The sequence below is a fragment of the Oreochromis aureus genome, linkage group 11 (genome assembly GCF_013358895.1).
Source record: "Oreochromis aureus strain Israel breed Guangdong linkage group 11, ZZ_aureus, whole genome shotgun sequence".
In the NCBI taxonomy this organism is placed as follows: Eukaryota; Metazoa; Chordata; class Actinopteri; order Cichliformes; family Cichlidae; genus Oreochromis; species Oreochromis aureus.
The window spans coordinates 15,575,272-15,600,345 of NC_052952.1; the positions used below are offsets into that span (position 1 = coordinate 15,575,272).

At 37.3% G+C, this 25,074-nt stretch overlaps 2 protein-coding genes across 2 annotated transcripts; both read right to left on the reverse strand.

Annotated features, from left to right (window-relative positions):
- Window positions 1–21,920, reverse strand: LOC116335605 (chemokine-like receptor 1). The gene is made up of 3 exons (XM_039619327.1): window positions 21,905–21,920; window positions 21,165–21,368; window positions 1–1,314 (listed from the first exon to the last, which is right to left on the reverse strand). Exon 3 carries the CDS (start codon window positions 1,301–1,303, stop codon window positions 257–259), a length of 1,047 nt encoding a protein of 348 aa, XP_039475261.1. The 5' UTR covers window positions 1,304–1,314; window positions 21,165–21,368; window positions 21,905–21,920; the 3' UTR covers window positions 1–256.
- Window positions 21,921–23,225: 1,305 nt separating this feature from the next.
- LOC120442635 (C5a anaphylatoxin chemotactic receptor 1-like) lies at window positions 23,226–24,233 on the reverse strand (the record flags this gene model as incomplete). The annotated part of the gene is made up of 1 exon (XM_039619497.1): window positions 23,226–24,233. A coding segment is annotated over one exon (1,008 nt), but the record flags the coding sequence as incomplete, so codon positions are not given.
- Window positions 24,234–25,074: the final 841 nt, after the last annotated feature.

Consider the following 25,074-nt stretch of genomic DNA (forward strand, 5'->3'; position numbering starts at 1 on the left):
AAAGTTGATGCAGAGCTGTGAGCTGAAGAGGCAAGAAAAACAACACAGCACAGAAATAATACATCACAGTACCATTTGTACCATTAGCTGCTTTCATAATTTTATGAGCAGGGTTTATTTGAACAAAATTAAACAAAGTTTCATTTATTAAAGGTTTATAAAGATTTACTCTGGAGTAATATTTACAGCTAGTAAAAAGTGTTAAAGAAATTTTCTACTAAAGATTTTAACATGTTTATTTACCTCATATACAGCCTTATACCTCAGTAATCAAACCTGACTTCTCTCTGCTCTGCCTGGTGTTCACTGACTTCATGTCACTGGGAGAGCGTGTCTCCTCTTCCTGGAAGGCACTCTCCAGCACATTCAGGATGGATTTTCGGATTTCATCCTTAAAATCTTGTCTCAAGAAGACATACAGCAGTGGATTCAAGCAGCTCTGAAGAGTGACCAAATTTGTGGCAACAAAGATCCCATTTAGAATGGCATAGTTAAATAGTGCATTTGGTACCATAAATACCACCAGCTGAATGATGTGATAGGGAGCCCAGCACAGAAAAAAAGTGACAATAACAGAAGCAATAACTTTAAAGGGGCGACTTGATTGGCTGGCCAGTGTGCGGTTTCTCCTGAGACGATGGATGATGACAGCATAACAAGAGACAATGACAGTGAAGGGGACTGCAAATCCAAGAAGGAAGTGGATCATAGAAATGGTGTGAATGACTGATGGTGTTGCTTTTTGAAAAAAAACTATGCAGTAAGTTTTGTTTTTAGATCCTTTCTTTGTGTCCATGGAAAAAAAAGGTGGAATGCATACAATCAAAGCCACCACCCAAACACACAGACTAACATAGAATGCGTTGCGTACATTTCGGTGGTTCTGAGCCCAGACAGGCCACACCACTGACACACATCTGTCCACACTGATCACCACCAGAATGTAGACACTAACAAACAAGTTCAGAGAGATGATGGTGGTGTCCAGCTTGCACATGAACTTGCCAAAAGGCCAGTGGAAGTCTAAAGCCAAAGATGTCACACTCAGGGACAGAAATGCTGCAAAGATGAAGTCGGCCACAGCAAGGTGGAGGTACCAAACTGTGTTAGCAGATTTCTTCATCCTGAACCCGGTCACCCAGATAACCACTCCATTCCCGAGCACACCGAGGACAGAGACCAGGGAGTAAACAGTGATAGACATGGTGATGAGATACTGAGGCAAGTTAACCAAAGAATCATTTCCATCAGGTGTAGCACTTGTATTCCTTTGACTGAAATTTTCTGGGGTCATCGCAGTCATTGTTTTGAGACCTGCAGCAACAGAACAAAAACAAAACAAAATGAGTGTAAGTAGATCCCATCATGTATGAAATGTTTTAGCTTATTTATTTGAATCAATTCAAATTAAGGGTAATATATTTTTACAGCTCTCTGCCATATGTTATTGATGCAGTAGAAATATGTTAGAGCAGGGGTATCAAACTCATTTACATCCGGGGCCAAATACAGCCCACTTTCATATTACGTGGGCCAGACCAGTAAAACTCATGTTTCTGTCATTTTAAAGAAGTTACATATTTTTCACTGGTTTTCTACATGATCAAGAAAAAGCTGCTGTGAGAAAGAAAGATCTGTCAGCACAACTCTTTGGACTTAAAATGTAAGGAATAAAGTTCTGGTAGCTCCTTACCCAGACTGTCCATTTGTTGTTGTTTTTTGTTGGTTTGTTTTTTAACTGTATTCAAAAACAAAAATTTCTGTGGTAGAAAGTGAAAAACGGAAACTTTTTTTTGTCTACATTATATTGAAATGTTTCATTACTGCAAACATTTTAAGAGATACTTATTATTGTTAACATCTTAACAGATACTCATAACTATCATAAAATGCTTCGAGCGGAAGTAGTGGTAGTAGTAGTGGAGTTTTGCATATGTGTGGTACCGATCGGGTATCCGTTACGGATCGGGTAGTGACAATACCACCGGGCCATTTTTTTCCCAACTTTATTGAAATTATAAAGTGAACAGTCAGTCATTCCAGTTCAATTTGTACAGTAGACATACAGAGCAAATAAGAGTAACAATAAACAGTACAATAAAATAAGACAGGTAAATAAAAAAGAAAGGAAAAAAAAGAGAGGGATGTGACAGACTTCATAACAACTTTGTACTTGAAGGTTGTAATTGTGACAGCTCATTTGTTAAAAATTTCTGAATGAATTTCAATCAGTGATAAACCTTTTTTATTTGAAGTTAATTTAAGAGAGTTTAAGTAATATTCAATTTTAATCAAGAACAAATTAAATGAAGGGGTTGAGTTTTGAAATTTACATTTATGTAAATGAAATTTCCCTAATAAGATATAAAGATTGACAATGGCACATACTTTTTTTTCTTTAGTTTCAAAATAAGTGATAATGTTCTTCCCTTCAATTTTGACTTCGTATGTTGTTTTGCACAGTATATAATTTTCAAGTTCTCTCCAAAATGTAGCACTATATGAAGAGCCATAAAACAAATGAGTTACACTTTCAAGTTCAGTTTTACAAAAGGTACATTTTCTATCAATGTCACAGAATCTTGAAATGTATGTGTTGGATGGATATATGTTATGTAGTATTTTCAAATGTAATTCTCTTACTTTGTTTGTAATACAAAATCTAAAAGGAACAAGCCATGCCTTATCCCAGCTGATATTTTCAAAAATAGCATTCCAAAAAAACTTTCCTCTTGGAGTTATTTTCTTAGCATTATACAAACATTCTCTAATATGTTTATTGGTGCACTTCTTGCTTAAGAGATCAATACCATTTATATAAAGAATGTTAACAGATGCATGTAGTGCGTTCTGTTTTTTGTAGCTTTTCATCAACTCAGTCAGTCCGCTGGGAACGGACTTTATTACTGAGCTAAAATCTTTAAATTTGATAGGGAATGTTTTTTCTGTAATAAAGTCCTTGTAACTAAGTAGTTGGCCTTCAGAGTCAAATAAGTCTTTTAAATAGATTATATTTTTATCAATCCAATTCTGCAAATAAAGTGATTTGTTCCTTTTAGTAATACATTCGTTATTCCAGATAATAGATCTATGTGGAGAAAAGTTATGTGAATAACATAGTTTCCAAGCCAACAATGCCTGTTGATGAAATGCAGACATTTTAACTGGTAACTTTGATATACTGTAATTACAAGACAATAAGAACTGTAAACCTCCAACATTTCTAAAAATATTATGTGGAATGAAATGCCATAATGATCCAGGAGATTTTAAGCATTCTTTTAGCCATTTCACCTTAAATGTATAGTTCAGGTCCATGAAGTCCAAAAGGCCAAAACCACCTTTATCTTTAGGTCCACAAAGCAATGATTTTTTTAGATGATGGTGCTTATTCTTCCATACAAGGTTAACAAATAAGTTATTAACATTTTTACACGTGGAGTCATACACATTAAGGGAAAGGGCTGGATACACAAATCTGGAAACACCTTCAGCTTTAGTCAAGAGGATTCTACCAAAAATTGATAAGTCTCTTTGGAGCCATAAATTCAATATAGTTTTAGTTTTTTCCATCCTGGGAGAGAAGTTGAGTTGTTGACGCTCCGTGTCATTCTTACACATATGAATACCAAGGTATTTAACACAGTTTTTGACAGGAATATCGTGTAAAGATTTGACATTTGATTGGTACAAACATAAAATTTCATATTTAGATTTGTTTAATTTTAATCCGGAGGCAGTTGAGAATTCGTCTATTAATGAAATAGCATTTTCAACCCTGATCTTTGTTTTTAAGAATAAAACGGTGTCATCTGCTAGTTGAGTCAATCTGATTTCTTTACCAAAAACAGATAAACCTTTAGTTATTGGGCTATTCAAAATATGTAATGAAAGTAGTTCAGCCACAATCAAAAATAAAAAAGGCGAAATTGGGCAACCCTGGCGAACAGATCTCATGACTGGAAATCTTTTAGTAGTATTTGGATATAGTATAACACAACTGTCAATATTTTTATAAAACATTTCGATAGTTGACACAAAGTTTGGACCAAAACCAAAAGTTTTGAGTGCTTTAAATAAGAAATAATGTTCTACCGTATCGAAAGCTTTATAAAAATCAAGAAACACAATAAGGGAATCATCATCTATATTATCAGAGTAGTCTAATAGGTCAAAAATAAGCCTTATGTTTGAACTGATATGGCGGTTGGTCATAAATCTTGTTTGCGTTTCAGCTATGATCTCATCAAGACTTTTTTAAAATCTTTTGGCATAGACCAATGAGATAATCTTATAATCTATGTTCAAAAGCGTGATAGGTCTCCAATTTTCTATAACAAGAAGATCTTTATCAGGTTTAGGAATTAAAGTTATAATACCCTGTTTCATGCTTGTGGACATTTCTTTTCTATCAAGGCATTCCTTAAATAATTCTAATAGAGGATCAACAATAATATCCCAGAAATGTAAATAAAATTCCACTGATAAACCATCATTACCTGGAGATTTGCCCTTTTTCATTGATCGAATTGCCTCTGAAATTTCTGATTTCGTTATGGGACGTTCACAATTAGTTTTAAAGTTTTCTGAGATAGTTGGTGCAAAATTTTTAACTGACTCTATAAATCTATCACAATCAGATTTGTATATATCATTGTAGAATGAGCCAACATGTTTTGAGATATCTAAATGATTAGTGGTTATGTTATTATCAATCTTAAGAGCAGATATATTGTATCTTCTTTGGTTTCGTTTCTCAAGAGCAAAAAAGTAACTAGAATTTCTTTCACCTAGTTCTAGCCATTTTGCTTTGGACCTTATAAAGGCCCCTTTAGCCATGTTAATATATGCATTATCTATTTCTTCCTTTAGTCTTTTCAATTTAATTTCTTCATCTTCTGACAGAGCATCTTTCTTCATTAATATATTTAATTCATACATAATACTGATTTCTTTAGTGTCATTTCTTTTTTTAATCTCTTTACTTCGCCTTATTGCCGCTTCCCTTACCTTGAATTTGAAAAATTCCCATTTTAGTGTGTGATTCATATTGGTATCCCCGAATATCTGTTCTGCCGTTTTTTCCACTATACTACAAAATGTATCATCATTCAATAAATTATTATTTAGCTTCCAAAAACCACGTAGTTTACTTTGACTTTGTTTATTGCCAACTAAGTGAATTGTGATCAATTTGTGATCAGTTAATGGAGCGTAAACATGAAGAAGATATTAACCACAAGTCAATTCTGGATTGTAGAGATCTATTTGCATTGCTCCAGGTAAACTCTTTTGTATCAGAGTTTAAGAATCTCCATACATCTATAACTGCAAGTTAATACCAACGGGCCATTAATAATCCGGTCTTTAAGTGATGACGTATGAACCCTGCTTCGGGTCAAAAGTACTCTGCGTTTATTAAGGCTGTTGGGTTTTTAACATGTCTTAATGTTTTGTATCTTGTTCTATTTAATCTGAACAAACCCCTAAAAAAGTCAGTGATCGACACTGTCTGATCGGCCTCTGTCGATTTTTATTACCAGTATTCATTTTAAAGCTCAATTTTTGAAACCTTATGATGTAACTATATGCAGCAGTACATTAATGACTAACCTTGTAGTGTGGATGGATTATCTCAGTTGTTCTCCCGACTGAAGTTTACAGCATCCTTGCGATTGGATTTGTCTCTAACCATCGGGAACCCTCATGTGGAACTGCTGTTTACTTTCCTGTCTTCATTTATGTCTGAAGTGATAGCAGAACTGTACGTTTTCATCTTTTCAGAAATCTCTCAGTCAGAACATGGTATATTATGTTTAGGTGGAAACTAGCGAGCTAACTTCCTGCTAACTTCTAACTCCATTAAATTTAATAAATTGTGTTTTCATGGATGTTACACCTGGTAGAGCAGCCACACTGATCATTTTATTAAAGATGAAAGAATTTAGACAGTTTTAACTCAGTGACAACACAGTGTTCATTTGACTTTGGGACCTGAAGCAGAGTTTGGATTTAGACCGGATTGACATTAAAATCGTCTCTGCGCTGAATATAATTGTATCTCACCCGCTTGCAGTATTTTTGACACACCTGTGTCAGAACAAAGTCTGATGAAACAACAAAACCCCCCAAACAAACAATAACAAACATGGAAGATGAAGTATTTTAACACAAACATTTGCCTATATTCATTTCGCCACCACGATTTTGCATTAATTCTCCTCATTAGGGAGTTATAGTATGTAACTAAAAACACTTTCTTGGTTTGTTTTAAATGCACCATAACAGATAATATCTGGACAGTAGGGCACTACTACTGTGTGAGTCTTTTTTGACAAGTTGTAATTATGACAACCCCCCCAAAATCAATAGTGAAGTACTTCAGAAGTCCTCACATCAGTGCTCTCTCTTAAATGAAGCAGTTTAACTAATTTATCTAATATTAGTAAACTAGCTTATTTTATCAATTGGTTTACAAGATTAGTGTTTTCATGAATAGCAAATAACAAGTGATTTCACAAAAGAACAAGATTACATACCTTTGGTGAAGTGCTCTTGTTTGGCTGTTGATGAATACAGAAAAATGACTGAACAAACTGACTGTTTAATATAACTCAGACTAATCAGGGGAGGATCTACTGTGGTGGCATGTGTCATCCTAAAATGATCTTTCATCACCCCTGGTGCCATCCTAGTTTTGCATATGATAACGTTGTTTATTTAAATAAGCGAGCCTTAACACTTAACGCTGAACTTCTAAAACGAAATCTATTGCATAATGCCTGCTCCCCCCCAGGGTAAAATTTCAAAGAAAGAAAAAGAGAGAGACAAAGCAAAAGACATCTAAAATGTAAAATTAAATTATCTTTGTCTTTATGTAGTGACAGTAGAGCACTGCTATCAGCATTCTGATTTATAATCTTGATCAAATTTTGTTCTTAACTCTGAAAGTCAACTGACTTCAATATTCTCAATACTAATGTGTCAAACAGGACTGGTCCCTGATCTTGATCCTACAGTTTTACCTTTCTTTGTTACATAGCTTGTATTTAGATAGCTTATACCTTATTATTGGCGTTTTGTTCTTCTGTTTTTTCGTTTGAAATGTTGATATTCTAGTGTTGTATCTTAGCTTTCTTGCTTTGGTTTATGTCAGCTGTTATTATTCCCAGCAGTAGTCACCCAAGTGTTCCTGTTTGTGCCTCTTTTTGTCTCATTTCTGTATCAACATCTTGACATCTTAGTGTTGTTTACAGTATCTCTGAAGTCCTGTTAAGTCTGGGTTTGTCTCTTTTGATTTTTTCTCTGTTTTACTTTGAAGGGTAATTTTTTTGGTCTCAGGTGTTTTAACCTTTTTTTAAAAAAAATACTTTTGTTTGCATTTTATTCCTCATGTGCTTGTTCTCCACAGACAACTCTTAGTGTATTTAGACTCTAGTCTATATTGTGTCGAGATGTCTGTTTTCTTCCAGTCTGTGTTCCTTGTGTATAAAGCCTGGTTTTTTTTTTTTTTTTTTTTTTTTTTTTTTTTTAGATGAATCTTCCAGCTTTTGTGCTTACTTTTTATATTTCTGTTACTACACCTTTTGGGACTAATTTTGTGCTCTTTGTATCAGCCAACAAAGATTTGCTTTTAGCACATACTTTAGTGCATTTGCATTTTGGCTCCTCAGCTTCAGTTATGACAGAAACAAGCTTGCGAAAACCCACAACGTCTTGCTACACATAACACAACAGCATGCAGCAAACCAAATGCTATCTGTGCTCTATTCATGATGGCCTTTTAGTTTTGCTTTGACTCTGTGAAAGAAGACTTTCAGATTTCAATCAACCTATGACCATAGTTGTTAATCAATGGTCATGACAATTTGCATATTATTGATCAAGAAACTGACCTCAGCCCATTGTTTACCAGTGCTAGTTTCAGTCATTATGCAAATGTACTGTTTATTTTGTAAACTGAAAACCTATGATTTCCCGCTTAGTAACATAAGTAGAACAGGATGTGCAAAATTCTTGTAAAGGTCTTTATAGCTATTTATTATGAGAACTATTTATAATTAGATTTCAGGGCTGTGTCCTGAGTCAGTTTCTCTTTTGCCTCTACACCAATGAATCAGAAATAGCCTAAGTTTAACTTTACTTAAATAACATCAAACTGATTGACATTCCTTTCTTCAGTAACTTTTTTGTTGTCCAAATAAACACATGCCACTTCCAAAAACTTTTTTTTGGAAATTTATATGCTTGATTGATTCATCAGTGCTCTTTCAAAAAAGAGAGACAAACTAAACAGAAGCTGCATTGTGCCAGGAATGCAAAAGTAAACTTCTGCAGAAAAAAGACAAAGGCAGAAACTTCTGAAGCAAGTTGAGTGATTTGTTTAGTTTCACGCTTGCTACTCTTTGTGGCTGCAGTGAGCTTGTTTATCATTCCCCATCTTTTGCAGCTTGATACTGCAACTTTCACATCATATTTCATGTTCAGTCTATAGCTTTACCGATATAGACTTCAGTGACAAAACAGCACAAAATTGTATGTCACAGAGATAGGATATGGAAAAGGGAGGCAAACCCTCAACTCTCTGCCCCATTATACTTCCTCTCCACACCACGATGCAATTCACTCACTGTTTGAGCTGCAAACTTTAGTCTGATGGTGGAATCAGTTGAACTTGTCTTACTCAGCAGGAGTAAAAAAGTCTTATCAAACACATTTGAGATCATATCTAAAGCTGCGGGGAGTTTGAGCTGGTCCATCCTCTTTTATCAGGTTCTGCTGCATGAAAGTGGTTTCCGTGGGTCATTTTATTGAATACATGGTGATCTCAAGAAGTGCAGAAAAGACGATGACTCCAAGACCACCTATGGCTTGGATGGCTCAGAAAGATTTAATTCCTTAATGGTACCTAAGTATCTTGGTATGTCAGCTAGGCAGCTTCCAACCCAGTGTCAGGTGATCTTAGTATCTGGCCTGTATAGTGTCTTGTTCCAACTTTGGATGCGTATATATTTGTAAATACTTCTTGTGGTAATGGGCACATTGCTGAGTGTACATGGGAGCCATATGCTGGTGGTGATGTCTCTTTCAAACATAACTGCCATTCCACAAGAACCTTGGCTACAATGTAAAAAGATTAACTCTGAGATGAGGGAAACACATGCTCTTTTTGTTGCCAAAAGACACCTAAAGAAAGAGGACTAAACTCTAAGTCAGTACCATGGTAACTAGGACACTAAATGTTTATCGAATTCCTCAGACTTTATTAGTCTCATTATTAGTCTCATTGTACCCAACAGCACAGCCATAGTGTTAATCTTGGAACCCAGAAACCTTGGTTCAACCTCCTGTCCTATATAATAGTAAATATTTTATAATAAATATAAATATAAGAAGAGATTAATGTGAGGAGAGGAATTGAGGACATGAAATTTGATTTAAGTTATATATAAGAATATGCCTATTGTCACGGTCAGCGAGGGCAGACCGTGTGGAGGGTGTTTGGAGGACCCAGGTGCGGACACAGACGAAGGAGGCAAAACGTTACCTCAACTCAAAGTGAGCCTTTATTAGGGCCGGTAAACAGTAAAGCAAACATAAACTATGGCAATGACCTAAACAAAGAGCCTAAACTGGGAAACAACTAAAGACTAAGACAAACTAAGACTCTGACTTGAACTGTAACTATGAGCTATGAACACGACATGAAAAAGCAAAGGACAGACTTCTGGACTGGTACATGAAAGGCTATGAAAACATGACAGGAGCAGATTATGAACATGACCAGAACAGAGACTGAAAAACTATGACTCATGACGTGTCGCTAGAATGACAGGAATGGTAACAGACGACACGACACAGACTGAATGAAACACAGAGACTAAATACCCACAAGGATGATTAGGGGAAGTGGAAGCACACGAGGAGAACAGCTGGCACACATGAACCTAATGACAGGACAGGGAAGTGAAACTACATATGATGAACAAGGAACACCGGACTCTTTCAAAGTAAAACAGGAAACATTGAGATTAAACATGACATGAACTTAACATAACCACACAGACATGAAACATGACAGGTAGACGCACGAACCAGGGAGACTGAGTACAGGCAGAGATGACAGAAACAACTAAGAAATAAAGGAGTAAACAGCAACCCAGAAATTAACTAGATCAAAATGAATACAAAAAAATACATAAAACTCAAACACTGGGTCACACGACCCAGTACCATATTTTACCATATAAAACTAAAGACTAAATAATTATACAAAGCTGCTGTTTTGTTAAACATAACATCATATCATGTATCTTATACAGTACATTAACAGGAGATAAGCTGTTATGCTAAATAATTACTATAAAATCTAATTATTCACATGGTGTTGTTAAAAAGGACTAAATGGACATACAGACCAAATACTCACTAGATAGTGTTTAAAGTGTCACTTTCCACTTAACCAAATCATACTTATAAAAATATGTAATACTTATTTTGAAATTACTGACTCGCTCTTTTTTTTCCAGGAAGTGGCATTTTACAATCACTTTTAGCTCTGTAATGGTACAAACTTGTACAGACATAAGAAACAAACAACATTAGCCATTTCCATTAAATTAACATTATAAGAGCAGTGAAGTAGCTATAAATATTTATTAGTCGGTGGTCGTCTCCATCACTGTCTTAAGAATGACATAAAGAAACAACAAAATTAAATCATTTTGTAATGTCTGTTTTCCAAAGCTCTCCTTTCACATGTGCATCCACACTATCAGTCAAAAGTTAAAAGTTTTTTAAAAGAACTTATTATCAAATAAAATGCTTTAGAGTATTTATTTATTTATGTTTGATATTTCTTTTATTTTTCTTTCTTTTTTTGCATTTAGACACAGACATAACAACAGAACTCAGTTTAACGCCAAAGAATTAAGAGAAGTTGTAATTCTGACAGCTTTAATTTGAAATATGTTACAAAGTCATCGTCCTTTAAAAGAAACACTAAAAAGCAGAATTTCACTGCAAGCAAAAGACAGGGGAACAGTGTGGGGCTGCTAACATCCTGTTTTGCAATCTTGCTCGTATAACTTTGACAGCTGTCTCGCTTTGGTTTTTGACCAGTGTAAAGTTACAAAATCAATTTGAGGAAACCACAAGCAATAAGACATAATAACATGGAGTCGAACATATTATTTAGCTTGTTCCATCTGTTCCTGATGTTTCTGCTATGAAGAGCATCCACATCAGATTTTAACCGACCAAAAATATTTCTCTGCTATCTAAAGCTTACTTGTGAGCTTTATTTTGATGTCCCTGAACTAAATTCACATCAGTTTAGATTTAGATTTTACTAAATCATTAGTAAATTTAAAGAAGTTTGTCTGCCTACTGCAATGTAAAGACTAGATGATATACATGTAACTTACACCTGCTGGGTTAGTTTTAACCTTATTTTTAATCTTAATTCAACTTGAATGTCATAGCATTTATCACTGTTTCCTCACATCAAGACGGTCTTGGGTTCAAATCCACCATCTGACCTTTCTATGTGGATTTAGCTTTACTTCTAAGTTTTATTTTAGATTGCCAACAGGAGTGAATGCGAGTGTGAATGGTTGCCTGTCTCTTTGTGTTAGCACTACACACAGAATGGCTAAGGTGTACTGTGCCTCTTGCCTGTGTCAGCTGGGATAGCATGAGAGGCAACCCGGAAAATGAATGGATAAGTGGATGAAGAAAATGAATGCATGGATGGACAGTTTCCTCTGTCAGACCAAAGCTAAAGCCTTAGCAGTTTCCTCCTGTCCAAAGTGAAAGACCCAGGATGTTATGGCATGCCATCTCCAATACCAGAGAACTGCCTGAGTCAGTTTCTCTTTTCCCTCCACACTAATGACTTGATCAGCCCTTCATCAATCACAGAATAGCTGACGTAGATGAAATGACCATAGTTGCACTGTTTAATGACAATAACTTAGTCACAGCCTAACAACACCTGAAGGTAATAGTTAGCTAAATGGAAAACCAGCATTTCAATAAGGAGAGATTAGAAAGAATGAACATGGTTTATTGATTAACAGAAATTAGAGGTGTTTGGCGGTTAGACTCCGATAGCCCGTCTCGACGGAACGGAACCTCAGCTGTGAAAGGGATTAGAGCAGGGCGCTGAAGAAAGAAAGAAAGCTCGGCAGTTCAGGCCTATGGGGAAGGGAACATCTGCACGTTAGGAGTAATGCATAGCACTGAGAGGCATAGCAAGCATAAGCACAGAGAAGAGTGAGAAACTGGGAATGTCTGAAAGGATCTCGAACAGGACTAAAGGCGAGTCTGCTGGATTGAGTAACAGACTGTCCGGAGCGTCGACTACACTTCCTGTGTAGTAGACACATTAGACAAGAACTGGACCACGCTGACTGATTTGTTCAATTAAAGTTATTAGAAGTTGTAACTCAGTTGTCTGCAGCTGTTGTGTTTTCAGGACTGCTGTCTTTTATCTGTGAATTATTTAGTATATAATCATTTCCATACTCTGATAAAAACTATATTAATAATTTTTGTGTCCTGTTTTTGGTGATTTATTAATGATAAATTATCACCCATGTTAGATGTCTTACAGATGGAATGAATTGATACACATGGAGTGTGAGACTGTTATTTATAAATGTACATTACAAAAAAAATCTTTGTTTTGTGCACAAATGGTCTCATAATATAAATCATGGTTAGCAAGAAAAGTCATAACTGTCATTATCATCATGTACTGAAGCCACCGAGGCCGAATAAAACTGACAGAAAGAGCTTATTCATGTGTTTGTTTAGACAAAGAAGAGAAGTTAAAAACTAAAAAAAAAATTGCACAAAGTAACTGCTACATCAAAAATAATAAAATCAAAGTTATCATATATACATTGTTCAAAAAAGTTAAAGGAACACTTATTAATTTGATTACAGCATCAAGTCAATTAAACTTCTGGGTTGTTGATCTGGTCATTTCTGCTCATTCAAGTAGCAGAAGGGGTTAATTAGTTTCAGCTGCTTTGGTATTTCTGAAATTAACAGCAGGTGGACTGTAATGTGCAATAATGGGATAAATCCTAAAACAGGAATGGATTTACATGTTGAGGCCCCTGGCATTTTCCCTTCTCATCATTTCTGGCTGTTTGTTCTGTAGTTTTGCATTTTGCTAGGGCCTCCAAATACAGGAAGAAGCTGCTGTGTGGCTATTGGAGAACATGGCTTGTTTATGGCTTGTCATCAGAAAGAGCATGGTTGTCGAAGCAGATGATTTTGTTAGAGTCTTGTTCAGTGTCCCTGAAGATGAAATATGGAGCACTGAAAATCAAAGCCACCACCCAAACACACAGACTTACATAGGATGCTTTGCGTACATTTCGGTGGTTCTGAGCCACACCACAGACACACATCTGTCCACACTGATCAACACCAGAATGTAGATAATGGTAAACATGTTCAGAAAGCTGATGGTGGTGTACAGCTTGCACATGAAGTTGCCAGAAGGCCAGAGGAATCCTGAAGCTATGTATGTCACACTCAGGGGAAGAAATGCAGTGAAGAGGAAGTCAGCCACAGCAAGGTTGAGGAACCAAACTGTGTTAACAGCTTTCTTCATCTTGAACCCATTCTGAGAAAAAAAACCTGCTGAATTTGGCTTTCAGAAAAAGTCTGAAACCAAAATGAGATCATCTGTATTTTCGAGTGGCTACCGTATGGGTTTTCTGTCAGCATCCTGTTTTGTAATCTAAACGAAGTCTCTTTATTAGCCGTGAAAGACGGCTGTAGTGAAACAAGTTTGAAAAAACACCTTGTGTGTCTTCAAAAAGTAACATGTGACTAAAACATCAACAGCATCAAGGTTGGATTCTTGTGGAAACATAACGTGAGGACTGAAGCTAAACTGATTTGTTTTAAAAAGATTTATTGAAAGAAACCTTTGCAAACAGATCAAAACCAGATTTGGACAAATGAGAAGGATTTCCCGTAATAATGTCAGTTTGCTTTTGTTTTTAATGCAACATTTCTAAAAATACTCTATGATCTCACAGGATGACGTTCATCCTACACACTCTGCTTTACCAGAAGTGGCTTTCACAACCACAGTTACTTTAAACATTACATTTAAGCCTGTGAGTTCTGAGCCATCATTGTTGAGGAATCTAACCCTACACGGAGTTTTGCTTTTTCTCAATTGTTGCGTTGTCAGCAGAGAATGTAACGATTCCTACTAACATGCATCAAAAATGACATTTTCTCCAAAAGATAAAGGTTATGGTTAGGGTTTAGGGTCATCGCCGATGCTGACTTATATATCTTATATATCTGACTTATATATCTTTATATTATATATCTTTATATTTTTAAAGCAAAACCTCATCTGCTGGTTAGGGGTAAATTAATATAATTTGTCTTCTGCAGTGTAAATGATAAATATGATCATATTTTTAGTCAGTCAACAGACAAACAAGTCGCTCTGTAACTGTAACGCTCTGTAAGTGTTTTGTGCACTCATGTTTGGATTATGATGGGAGGTGTAGGCTTATGAGTTGGGAAGCAGTTAAGCAAAAATAATTTATTGATGGCAATAATAGATTGGATTGTCCTTTAAGACAACCCCACTATGGTTTTTCTAAGAGGGAGAGGAAGAACGTGATGAAAATCAGGCTGTAGAAGCTGAGAGGAGGAATGAGGAGGGACAGGAAGTTAAGGAGGATTCTCAGATAGGAGGAGTGGAGACAACAGGAGGGAAAGAAGGGAAAAAGGTGGAGAGGAGGAGGCGGAAAAGGCAAGAGAGGAGTAGTACTGGTGAAATGGTTTATTCTAGGAAGAGAGCTGAGAGGCAGTGGCGTGTCTAGAAAATTTTTGTTGGGGGGGCCAGGTAGGGGCACAGATTTGGAGAAGGGTGGCAGATGTAATTGGCAGATAATGTTAAAAAAGATTCTACCAACCGTTAACCATAATTCAATAACCCTGTAAACCTAATAACTGAATTTGCTTTTGACTCTTATTAGAATGAGGTTTTAACCACTACGGTGCAAAGTTTTTAGATACTGCGTTGATGAAGTACAAGAGATACAATCAGTGCTTTGTCAGTGTTTACTCAGCATTCAAGGACAGCAATATTTGCATAGCATTTTTACTGACATATAGGGCACATATGTTTTGGGCAAAAACATTTTTGAATATTAAAATACAAACATTTTTAACATACAATTGGCAAATTAGCCAATGCAAAATTTTATCTGCCTATTAAAAAAAAGAAGATAATCTTCTCACAAACTGGTGTTTGATTTTGAAACAGGAAAAAAGTGGGGAAACAAATGAAAAGACTAACATTTGAATAAAACCTGAAAGCAAGTAAATACTTTCTATGCTGCCTTATGATAAACTTTGGTAATACTGATGTATAAAGAACAACACTGGCTGATGATGAAATACAGTCAGCTGGCATGGTGACACTGTCAGTAATAACCTGCAGGGCTGGACTGGGACAAAAAATTGGGCATTTTGACTACAGACTGGCCCACCAGGTATTAAAGCCATAAAGCCTTTGAATGAAAACAAACACTGTTGTGACAGTGATGTACACTGTCCTTTTGGTATATGTATGATTTCTATAAATTTTACATCAGATAAAAACTTTGTTCGCAAGATTCAGATAATTATTTAATAAAAGCTAGATATTTTAAATGAGAATAAGTAAGAAAAGTATTTCTTTGTGCCCCCTTTCCCTGTTAATACCCTACCTGGCCCTACCTGGCAAAACTTTGCTAGACCTGCCCCTGCACAGTTACCAGCTGTCAGCTACATAGAAAAGGATCCTGGTGTTATTTGTCTCTCCGAAACAGTTCATAACTTCCCTTCAACTCATTCATGTCACCTAAAAGTAAAACCTGTTTCTCCATCACCTGTTCAGCTCTGATGATTCAGTAAGGACATCTCCTGGTTTCACCACATATCCAAACCGACATCATGACCAGCAGCTTTACAGCTGTGGCTCCAGCAAACATCAGCTGATACTAGAAATTAATATTAAATAAATTCTAACAACAGCTGATCAAGCTTAAACGTGCTGCTGTTGTTTAGCGCGACATCTGCTGGTTTCCTCTTTCTGGCGCAAAGTGGGCGATAAACAAACAAGAGAAAAGCCAATCAGCTGATCATTGATCAGTTTCATGATTGAAGTAGCAACAGGAGAGGGAGGGAGAGAATGAGAGAAGAAGAGGCAGCTGTGCAGCAAAGACACAGAATAACTCCAGCTTTTGTGTCTTTTTTTTCATTCTAGTACGGGACAAACTGCTCAATCTGAAACGGGTAATATTTTCTCTGAATGAGGGACCAGTCCATTTTTAAGGAGCCATTGGAAACTCTATTAATTAACCTTATGAATAAAATAAAGTTCACTATCAGTAACATCCCAGCACCCACCCAGGTGTATATAAACTCCTCATGCTAGCTAGTACACAGTACGAGTTATTGTAACTGACTGTAAAAAGTCAGCACAACAAAAATAAACTCCACCTAAACTTGGTTTATATCTGACCCAGATAGACTGCAGGTCATAACTTCTTACCCGAAGTTCAGTTCACCTGACACTCGGACTGGCGGCTGCCTCGGGTCTCTCCTCCTCCTGCCTCCCCTTCCCTCATCCACCTGCTGGCCACCGCCAAACAACTGAGTTTTTACACATTGGCCAGCATCTGGCCAATCCACCACCTCTCATTGTTCATGCCGTTACAAAATAAATAAATAAATAAGTCATCAGCCCACAGGGCAAATGCCCGGTATGCTCGATGGCCCGTCCAGCTATGTTAAACTGTTAATCTTTCGCCGAAAAACTGTTTTCTGCGGTGCCTCTTTCGTGCTTGGCTCTCCTACCTTTGCTAACATGATGCTCATAGCCGATGCTGCATTCACCTACACTCGGATATCTGAGCTTCACTGTGAAAACATAATCGTACATTTGATATTTCATTGAATTTTATTGTTTTAGCTTCGGGGTGGCACCTGGGGTGGCCAGTCTGGTTGGGAGGGTGGCCTGTGCCCCCCCAGGCCACCCCGCTGGACACGCCACAGCTGAGAGGGTAAAAGAACAGATGCAGTCTCATGAATTTTCTCAGCCAGGAGGGCATACTTGAAATGTGCAATTCCCTTGTATTCTTATTCCTATTTATTTATCCCTTTCGTATACTTTATTTATATATGTCTCTGTATTTATATATGTGTATATATATAATATTCTGCTCACGTTCTGTAACTTCTGTCGGTGCTGTGCTTTTGGAAACCGAATTTCCCAGAGGAACCCACCCGAGGCATTAATAACGTTTTATCTTATCTTATCTTATCTTATCTTATCTTATCTTATCTTATCATAGTGAAAAGTTGATAGAGCAACAGGTGCCCTCTAAGTGTCCTTTATGGAAAAAGGTCATCAATGAAAGAGAGGAGGGGTCAGACAGGGGAGTAGGACTAAAGGGAGGAGGTGAGGGATGACAGGCAGTGAGGAAGAGGAGCTGTCAGAGTTAGACGTGTCAGGGTTAGAGACCAACTGTGAGGACAAAATTATTTCCTGAAAATATGAAAAATAAGAAAATGTTTCTCTGTTTTGCTGCTAATATAGGTGGGGTGAGAGCAGCCTTATTCAGTCGGATTAATACTAAGTTAGACTTTGTTGATTCAGATAAACTTTTGGTGCTGGGGGGCAAAAATAGTACTGTGAATCCCAGTCAGGATCAAATGGGGGGTTTTGAGTCACACCCACTTTCTGCAAGACTCTTGGGTAATATGTCTGAGCCCTTATTGACACATTTAGGTCTATGTACCCACATAGAAAAAGTTTGACGTAATACTACTACTACTACTACTACTACTAATAATAATCATAATACTACGAATAATAATAATAATATGTATATTTATTGATCCACATGGGGAAATTCCTCTCTGCATTTAACCCAGGAGCCAGGCTGGATCATTTTATATATCTTTCTGTTCATGCTAATAAAGTCTGAAATTTCTCCCTCGGTTTTTCAGACCATCATATGGTTTTGTTTGATTTTATGTTCTATCATCAAGAGTCCATAGGTCTGCACATTGCATTTTCAAAGTGAGGCATTTGTAAAATCTCTCTTTTTGTCTGGGTTCAGAGACTGGTAGGTAAAGAAACAGAAAAAGGAGGCCTTTGTATCTTCTGGGCTTGGTGGGATGTGGGGAAGGTACAGAATAGGTTATTTTGTCAGTAATACTCGGCTCTGTCGTCTGCAGAGCTGAAGAGGGTATGAGCTGATTTAGAAAAAGTATTAGTGGCTTGGAAGTATAAATTATGGGGAGGGGTTGGGGCTCTTGCAATGACAAAAGGCAGCAGTTGTTGACGCTCCGCAACAGTCTGGGAGTTCACCTGCTGGAAGAAGCAAAAGGGGAATGCACCAGAGCTAGAACCAATGTGTTCAAAGGAATAGATACGTCCAGCTCCTTTTTCTTTGTCTTTGAAAACAGAGTGGCTGAGAGGAAGACCATGCACTGCCTAAGTCTTGCCAGTGAGAGAATAATTGCAGATGTAAAGGTTATGTGCGAGGAAAGGGTTCAGTTTTACTTTGAATTATTTATTTAAAGCAGAACAAGACAAGAACTGGACCACACTGACTGATTTGTTCAATTAAAGTTATTAGAAGTTGTAAGTGTTATGGGTATTTCTCCAAAACATTCATTAATCATAATTGTTGATTCTCTGGTATATTTAATAAGAACACTACTACTACTACTAATAATAATACTAATAATAAATCATTCTTGAGAATTCTGCATTGCTAGCAATGCAATGGATCATTATTTCACAGGAGAGTATTATCAAGATGTGACAATAGCAAAAGTGGCCAGTAGGTGTCACTGTCAAGCTTGGTTTTAGATTGTTTTGAAACTTTTGCACAACGGCTTTGAATGTGTCATTTTCTTTTTACACAAAGCCTTGCTTTGCTCATTACTGGCAAACACTGAAGTTGCTCCAAGAACAAGTGCATGATCACTTACAGATAAGTGGGGAGCAGTGTTGGTCAAGTTACTTGAAAAAAGTAATCAGTAACTAATTACTGATTACTTCCCCCCAAAAGTAATCCCGTTACTTTACTGATTACTTATTTCCATAAGTAATTAGTTACTTAGTTACTTTTAAAAAACTTGATTTACAACCTGAATAGGTGATAAAGCGATAGATCTTTCAGCCCATTTCTACTTTTTCAGCATAATCCATCATATAAAATGTAATCAAATGGAAAAGTCTCTTTTTAAAATTTGTTTTATTAGTTTTAATCTTTTAACTTTATGCATCAAGTAAACATTAAATTATATGCAACATTCTCTGACTGGAAGAAATTTGTTTAACATTTAAACCTATTTTCTGCACATTCCAGCACATAAAATAAAACAGGTTTTTGTGTTTAAACTCAGTCTTTCAAACAGATGAAAGTAAAACACAGCAGAAAATAAGTAAAATCAAAGACTAGCGGTCCTGTTGCTCTATTTTCACCTGTATAGCAGGAGTGGGGTAGGCGTAGGTTTGCCCTGGTGCAGGTGTGCCGCAGCGGTCAGTGGAAGAATCCATGAGTTTGTATGTGAATTTCCCATTCGTGGTAGCGCACTCGGTGCTTGCTCGGAAGTTACAGGGGTTTTTCTCTGTAAAAGAAGTTTTCTTCCCACGCAGTGAACAGCGGACGCTAATGTTTTTGTCACTTTTACGGAATCAAACCCAAAGTAAGGTCAGTACTTCCACGCTTTAAAGCGCTGCATGCTCATACTCTCTCCCGCACTCAATATATTATCCATTCTTGATCTGCACACAGCTGTTGCCATAAACGTCGCACTCGCTCACGTCATTGTCATGAGACACTCACAAAAGAATCACGGTTTTAGTAATGCAGTAACGCAGCGTGCTTACAGGAAAGTAACGGTAATTTAATTACCTTTTGTACAATAGTAATCTGTTACTTTACTCGTTCTTGAAAAAAGAAATCGGCATGCGTTACTGTAATGGGCAGTAATGCGTTAATCTCTGGTGGGGACCAAGGACAGGAATCCAGGATACACACACACACACACACACACACACACACACACACACATATATGCAGTGACATGTAAAACAATAACATACAGTAAAACATATACGTATTCATTCCTCATGTTTGTCTTTATATTTGCTTTGAAGAAAAAGAAACATTTATGTCACAATAAAAACCTAAAAACTTTAACCCTTTAAAGGAAATCTGAAGTAGTTCCAGATTGAAATTGAGCTGCAATGACAATGATCTCAAACACATTGACATTGCAGTAAAAGCATACCTGTGTTTTGTGATGCAAATATGGTCATAATTATAATTTGTTTTACCAGTTAATTGGTGAAGAGGTCTTACTTACTTTAGTATTAAAAGAATTTAGATGGCTTTATGGAAATGTAATTGTGCAGCTTTGCCACAAGGGGAACTAAAGCTGGGTATGGTAGGCTGATGACCTGACAACAGATGAGAAAGAGCCTGCAGACAGAACACAACTTAGTTGTCTCATCTCTACCTTTACTGCCTAAAACAGGTTACTAGTGTGAGTTATCTAATCCAAATGCAATTCTAAAGATTGAAAACCTTTGTATGTGAATCTTAAGATATATAGAAAAGGACTCAAAGTAAACTGATCAGAGTGTTAACGATACTAAACGTTTTTGTTAAGGACTCTGTGAGATAATGCAGTTATTTTGTATATTTATAGACACAAAACAAAGTAACCATGTGGGTTAACAGTGTGATTTGATGTTGTGGTTTTTGTTACGAGAAAATTGTGGAGAAAAAGGTAAAAGAATGTGTACATGAGCATAAAGGATAAATAGGGAAATCTGTATAACAAAATGAAATAAAGGAAGCAGAACTCAGATCTCCTGTATCTACCTTTTTTGTATATTGTTACGACCCGTCTAGGGCCAGTCAATAACATGAGTGAGGTACTCGCCCCAGGTAAGCCAAGGCCAAAATAATAAACAAAAAAATCTACACAAATCCTGCACCCCAGACCTTACCAAAACAAAATCAAAAATAAAGACAGAGTCTGACCTCCTTAACTAATTCAAAACAGGAGAAAATGGGTGATCAAAAGAATCGGCAGCTCACCCCTACCCACTCCACTTCCACAACTTTCAAACAGCACTGCAGCCAGCAGCTGCCACAGGTACACTGCTGGGTCGTCAGGAGAAACGCGAAGACCACTCCCGCCGTGGCACTCCAGCCTCCTTTTAATGGGCGGGTCCTCCAGCTGGAACCAGTCACGACGGGGCGGTGTATCCACGCACCAATCGGAGCAGGGCCCTGGCACAGCTGAATAAACATAAACAGATACATTACCTTCACAGAATAAACACATGAAAGTGCAAGTTCGTAACAATATAAAACAGAGCCACCTGAAGGATTGTTACAGTTTTCCTCTTTAGGCTGCTGCCCTTTAACACTGAAGCGTTTATATAAAACAGCTCCCTCTGCTGGTATATGTAATGTGTTTTCTGTGATTTTAATAATGATTTCTCATCAAATGAGTTGTAGAACTAGCTGTTACGTTCCCCTAAAAGGGTCCAGGCGATTAGGAAAGTAACAAAAAGCGTCCGGTCGGAAAAAGGAGACAGAGAGGCAAAATGGTTAAATTAAAGAGTTTTATTAAAGTTTCTATTAATAACTCAACTAAAAGAGACGGATAAGCCACTATCACCATTTAAAGAAACAAAACAAAACTCAAGCGTCAGTCAGTAAACTGAAAAGTAAGTCAGAAAAGGGTTAGTAACCAAACACAGTCCTCTCCGCCAAGTAGGAGCAAACAATCACAAGCTTCAGCTCACTAGCTGCAACCACCAAACACTCACACAGCTCACTAGGTAAAACCCCTCACATGGCACTCTGGTACCAGAGCTCACTCACCTTTTTCTGCCCTTAAATACCTTTAATTGCTGATGTGAGTCAGCTGTACAAAAGAAAAGGTGGCACCTAAGGCAGGAGAGATGGTAGGACATGCCCACACAGGTAACTTCAGGAGGAGGCACTGCTAGGGCCGTAACACTGGCACACAAATTCCTCTTGAAAAATTCATATTAGGAAAAGGATTTTGTTTAGTTGACTCATGAAGTGATTAAGATGTAAGCTGTAGCACTGTATCCATATATATCTATATCCATCTATGGCATAAAATAGTTTATTAATGTGTGACAAACGATACTACTAATGAAGCACCATCAGAACTAATGAAGCACCACTCTCATGTTTCGCAGGTGGGACGCAGATAGACTCAAAGGCAGGCTGACATAGACTGAATAAAAGAGTTCAGGGTCACAAAGTCCATTCCGTGAAACAGCGAAGTAATCTGCAAGTTCCCAATAAAGAAGTAAGGGGAGGACAAGGAAGACCACTGGAAAGAAAACGCAGTTATATGCCAACAATAAGGGGATAATGGGGGGGAGTTTAACTGAATACCAGAAGGCACAAAAAACTATCAAAATGAAACAGGAAATCAAGACAAGAAACACAGAGACAACACAGAGTTCTGAAATTAGGAAGGTGAAAACAGGACAGACAGGATAAACTTAAAATTAATGAACAAACTTTGGACACAGAGAAAACTAGGTTCTAAAAAAAAGTAAAACTAAGAAAACGTAAACACAAAACTGAGACAACCAGAAAGAAAACAATCAATTTCCACAATTTGTAAATAAAAGTACAAACCCCATAATAAATAAACACAAATACAAAAATTATTGTGAAAATCAAAACTTGGGCAAAAGACACAGGGACCGAGACAATCACAGGTAGTATAGATGGATATATTTAGTTGCTCCTGCCAAATGTTTGTCACTTGTTTCAGGTACATATGTAGAATACTGTGCGTAATAGGCATCGTATTATTTTGTCTTTTGATTAAGAATGTTAAAAGTTACACTAAAATATTTTAGCATTCCAAAGTGTTTCAGATGCCCCAAAATTTCACTTGCTGTACAATATCACAGTAATAATATATAATATACTTAAAAAAAAAAGAATGCTTTTGATCAACAATCCTAAAATTCATGTTATTAAATCAAAAGAGATTAACTCTATAATTTGAGAGGATCCATGTATTTAAAGAAAAGTTTATTTGTTAGACACAGTTAAAGTCACTATGTACAGTACAATGTATTTATCTCTTTAATCACATTACAACTGTGTGACAGACACTGACTTTGTATTCTTCTGATTGGCTGTATTTGTATAGATATAAGAGCGAGGAACTTCTTCCTGGAAGGCAGTCTCCAAGATGTTGTGGATAGATTTGTGGACTTGATTCTTAAAATCCTGGCCCATGAACACATACAGCAGTGGATTCAGGCAGCTGTTGAGATAAGTCAAACAGCGGGCGAGAGGGATCCCGATAGCCAGGACATACACTAATGTTCCACTTGTAGTAGTAGATCTGTGTTTCTCAAGTAGAATTAGATCCATAATGCGAATGGGAGCCCAGCACAGAAAGAAAGCAATGATTATGGCAGTGATGATCTTTAAAGTGTGACTTGATTTCCTTGCCAGAGTGCTGCTTCTTCTCAGACGATGGATTATGACGGCATAACAGGAGACGATGACAGAGAAGGGGACTGCAAATCCCAGGAGAAAGCGGTTGACTAATGTCAGCTGAATGAAAGATGATGGTTTAAAGTCATCATGAAGAGTAAACTTGTTGAAGCAGATGATTTTGGCTTTAGTGTCATTCATTTCCTTTGTTTCTATAAAGAAAAAAAATCCAATGCTGTATATCAGATTCACCATCCAAACAGACAGACTCACATAGGATGCCTTACGTACATTTCGGTGGTTGTGAGCCCAGACCGGCCACACCACAGAAACACACCTGTCCACACTGATCACCACCAGAATCCAGACACTAACAGATACGTAAAGAGAGCGTAAAGCGGTGGTTAGCTTGCACATGACTTGGCCAAAAGGCCAATGAGACTGTAACAGGTATGGCACGGCAATGGGAAGAAATGCACAAAAGAAGAAGTCGGCCACAGCAAGGTTGAGAAACCAAACTGCATTAACAGTTTTCTTCATCTTGAACCCAGCCACCCAGATAACAACTCCATTTCCGGGCACACCGAGGACAAAGACCAGGGAGAGAAAAATGGCAGACATAATGTTGAGAGAATGTCTCAACTCAGCATACTGGTAAACAGGTGCAGTGGTTGTGTTGAATTGATGAAAAGATCTAGTGGTCATCTCCATCACTGCCTTGGGACCTGCAGTGGTATAAAAAAAAAACAAAAGATAAATGCATAATGTAAAATTCATCTTTCATTTTTTGTTTCTATTACAACTAATTGCATTGAATATTTAGCTATTTTTTCAATTGGTACTTAATGTCTAGTTAGTTGTAAATAAATCTTAAACACTAACTGTTTCAATTAAACACTGACTGCATTTAGCAGTGAAGGGTCAGATCCCACATAGCAGACAGGTCTGGCCTGGATCTGGTCTCAAGCCGGCACTGCTGGGTGACTTCTGGCATGATAAGTGGTCATACATATATGGGCCAGGCCTGGGGTAGATGGCACTGTTTATGTGATGGCATGGCACATCTGGCCCAATTGTGGTTTGGTTTATGTGGCCCAGGTTCATAGAAAACAGGTCTTCCCTGGATCCGGCATCAAGCTGGCACTTCTGACCGACTGGTGTCATGGCAGGGTGTACGTCAACCAGATGTTGGCTAGGTCTGGCAATAATGGCACTATTTATGTTCCTATTTTCCTATTTTAGTTAGAAGACCCCAATGCCATGTTGCAATGCAAGCGCGCGTTGCAACTTCTTATCTGGTGCGCGTCTTTTATTTTGACAGCGCATGCACACCTGCGGACCACTTATGTGCACCCCTGTGAATAGAGCACTTTGAGTAATCCGGGAGAGTAGAAAGCGCCATATAAGAATCAGTCCATTCACTGTGTGAACAGAGTTTCGGCATGTTACTTTTGCACTATTGTGTTTTTATTATATGGCTTGATCAAGGTACACATTA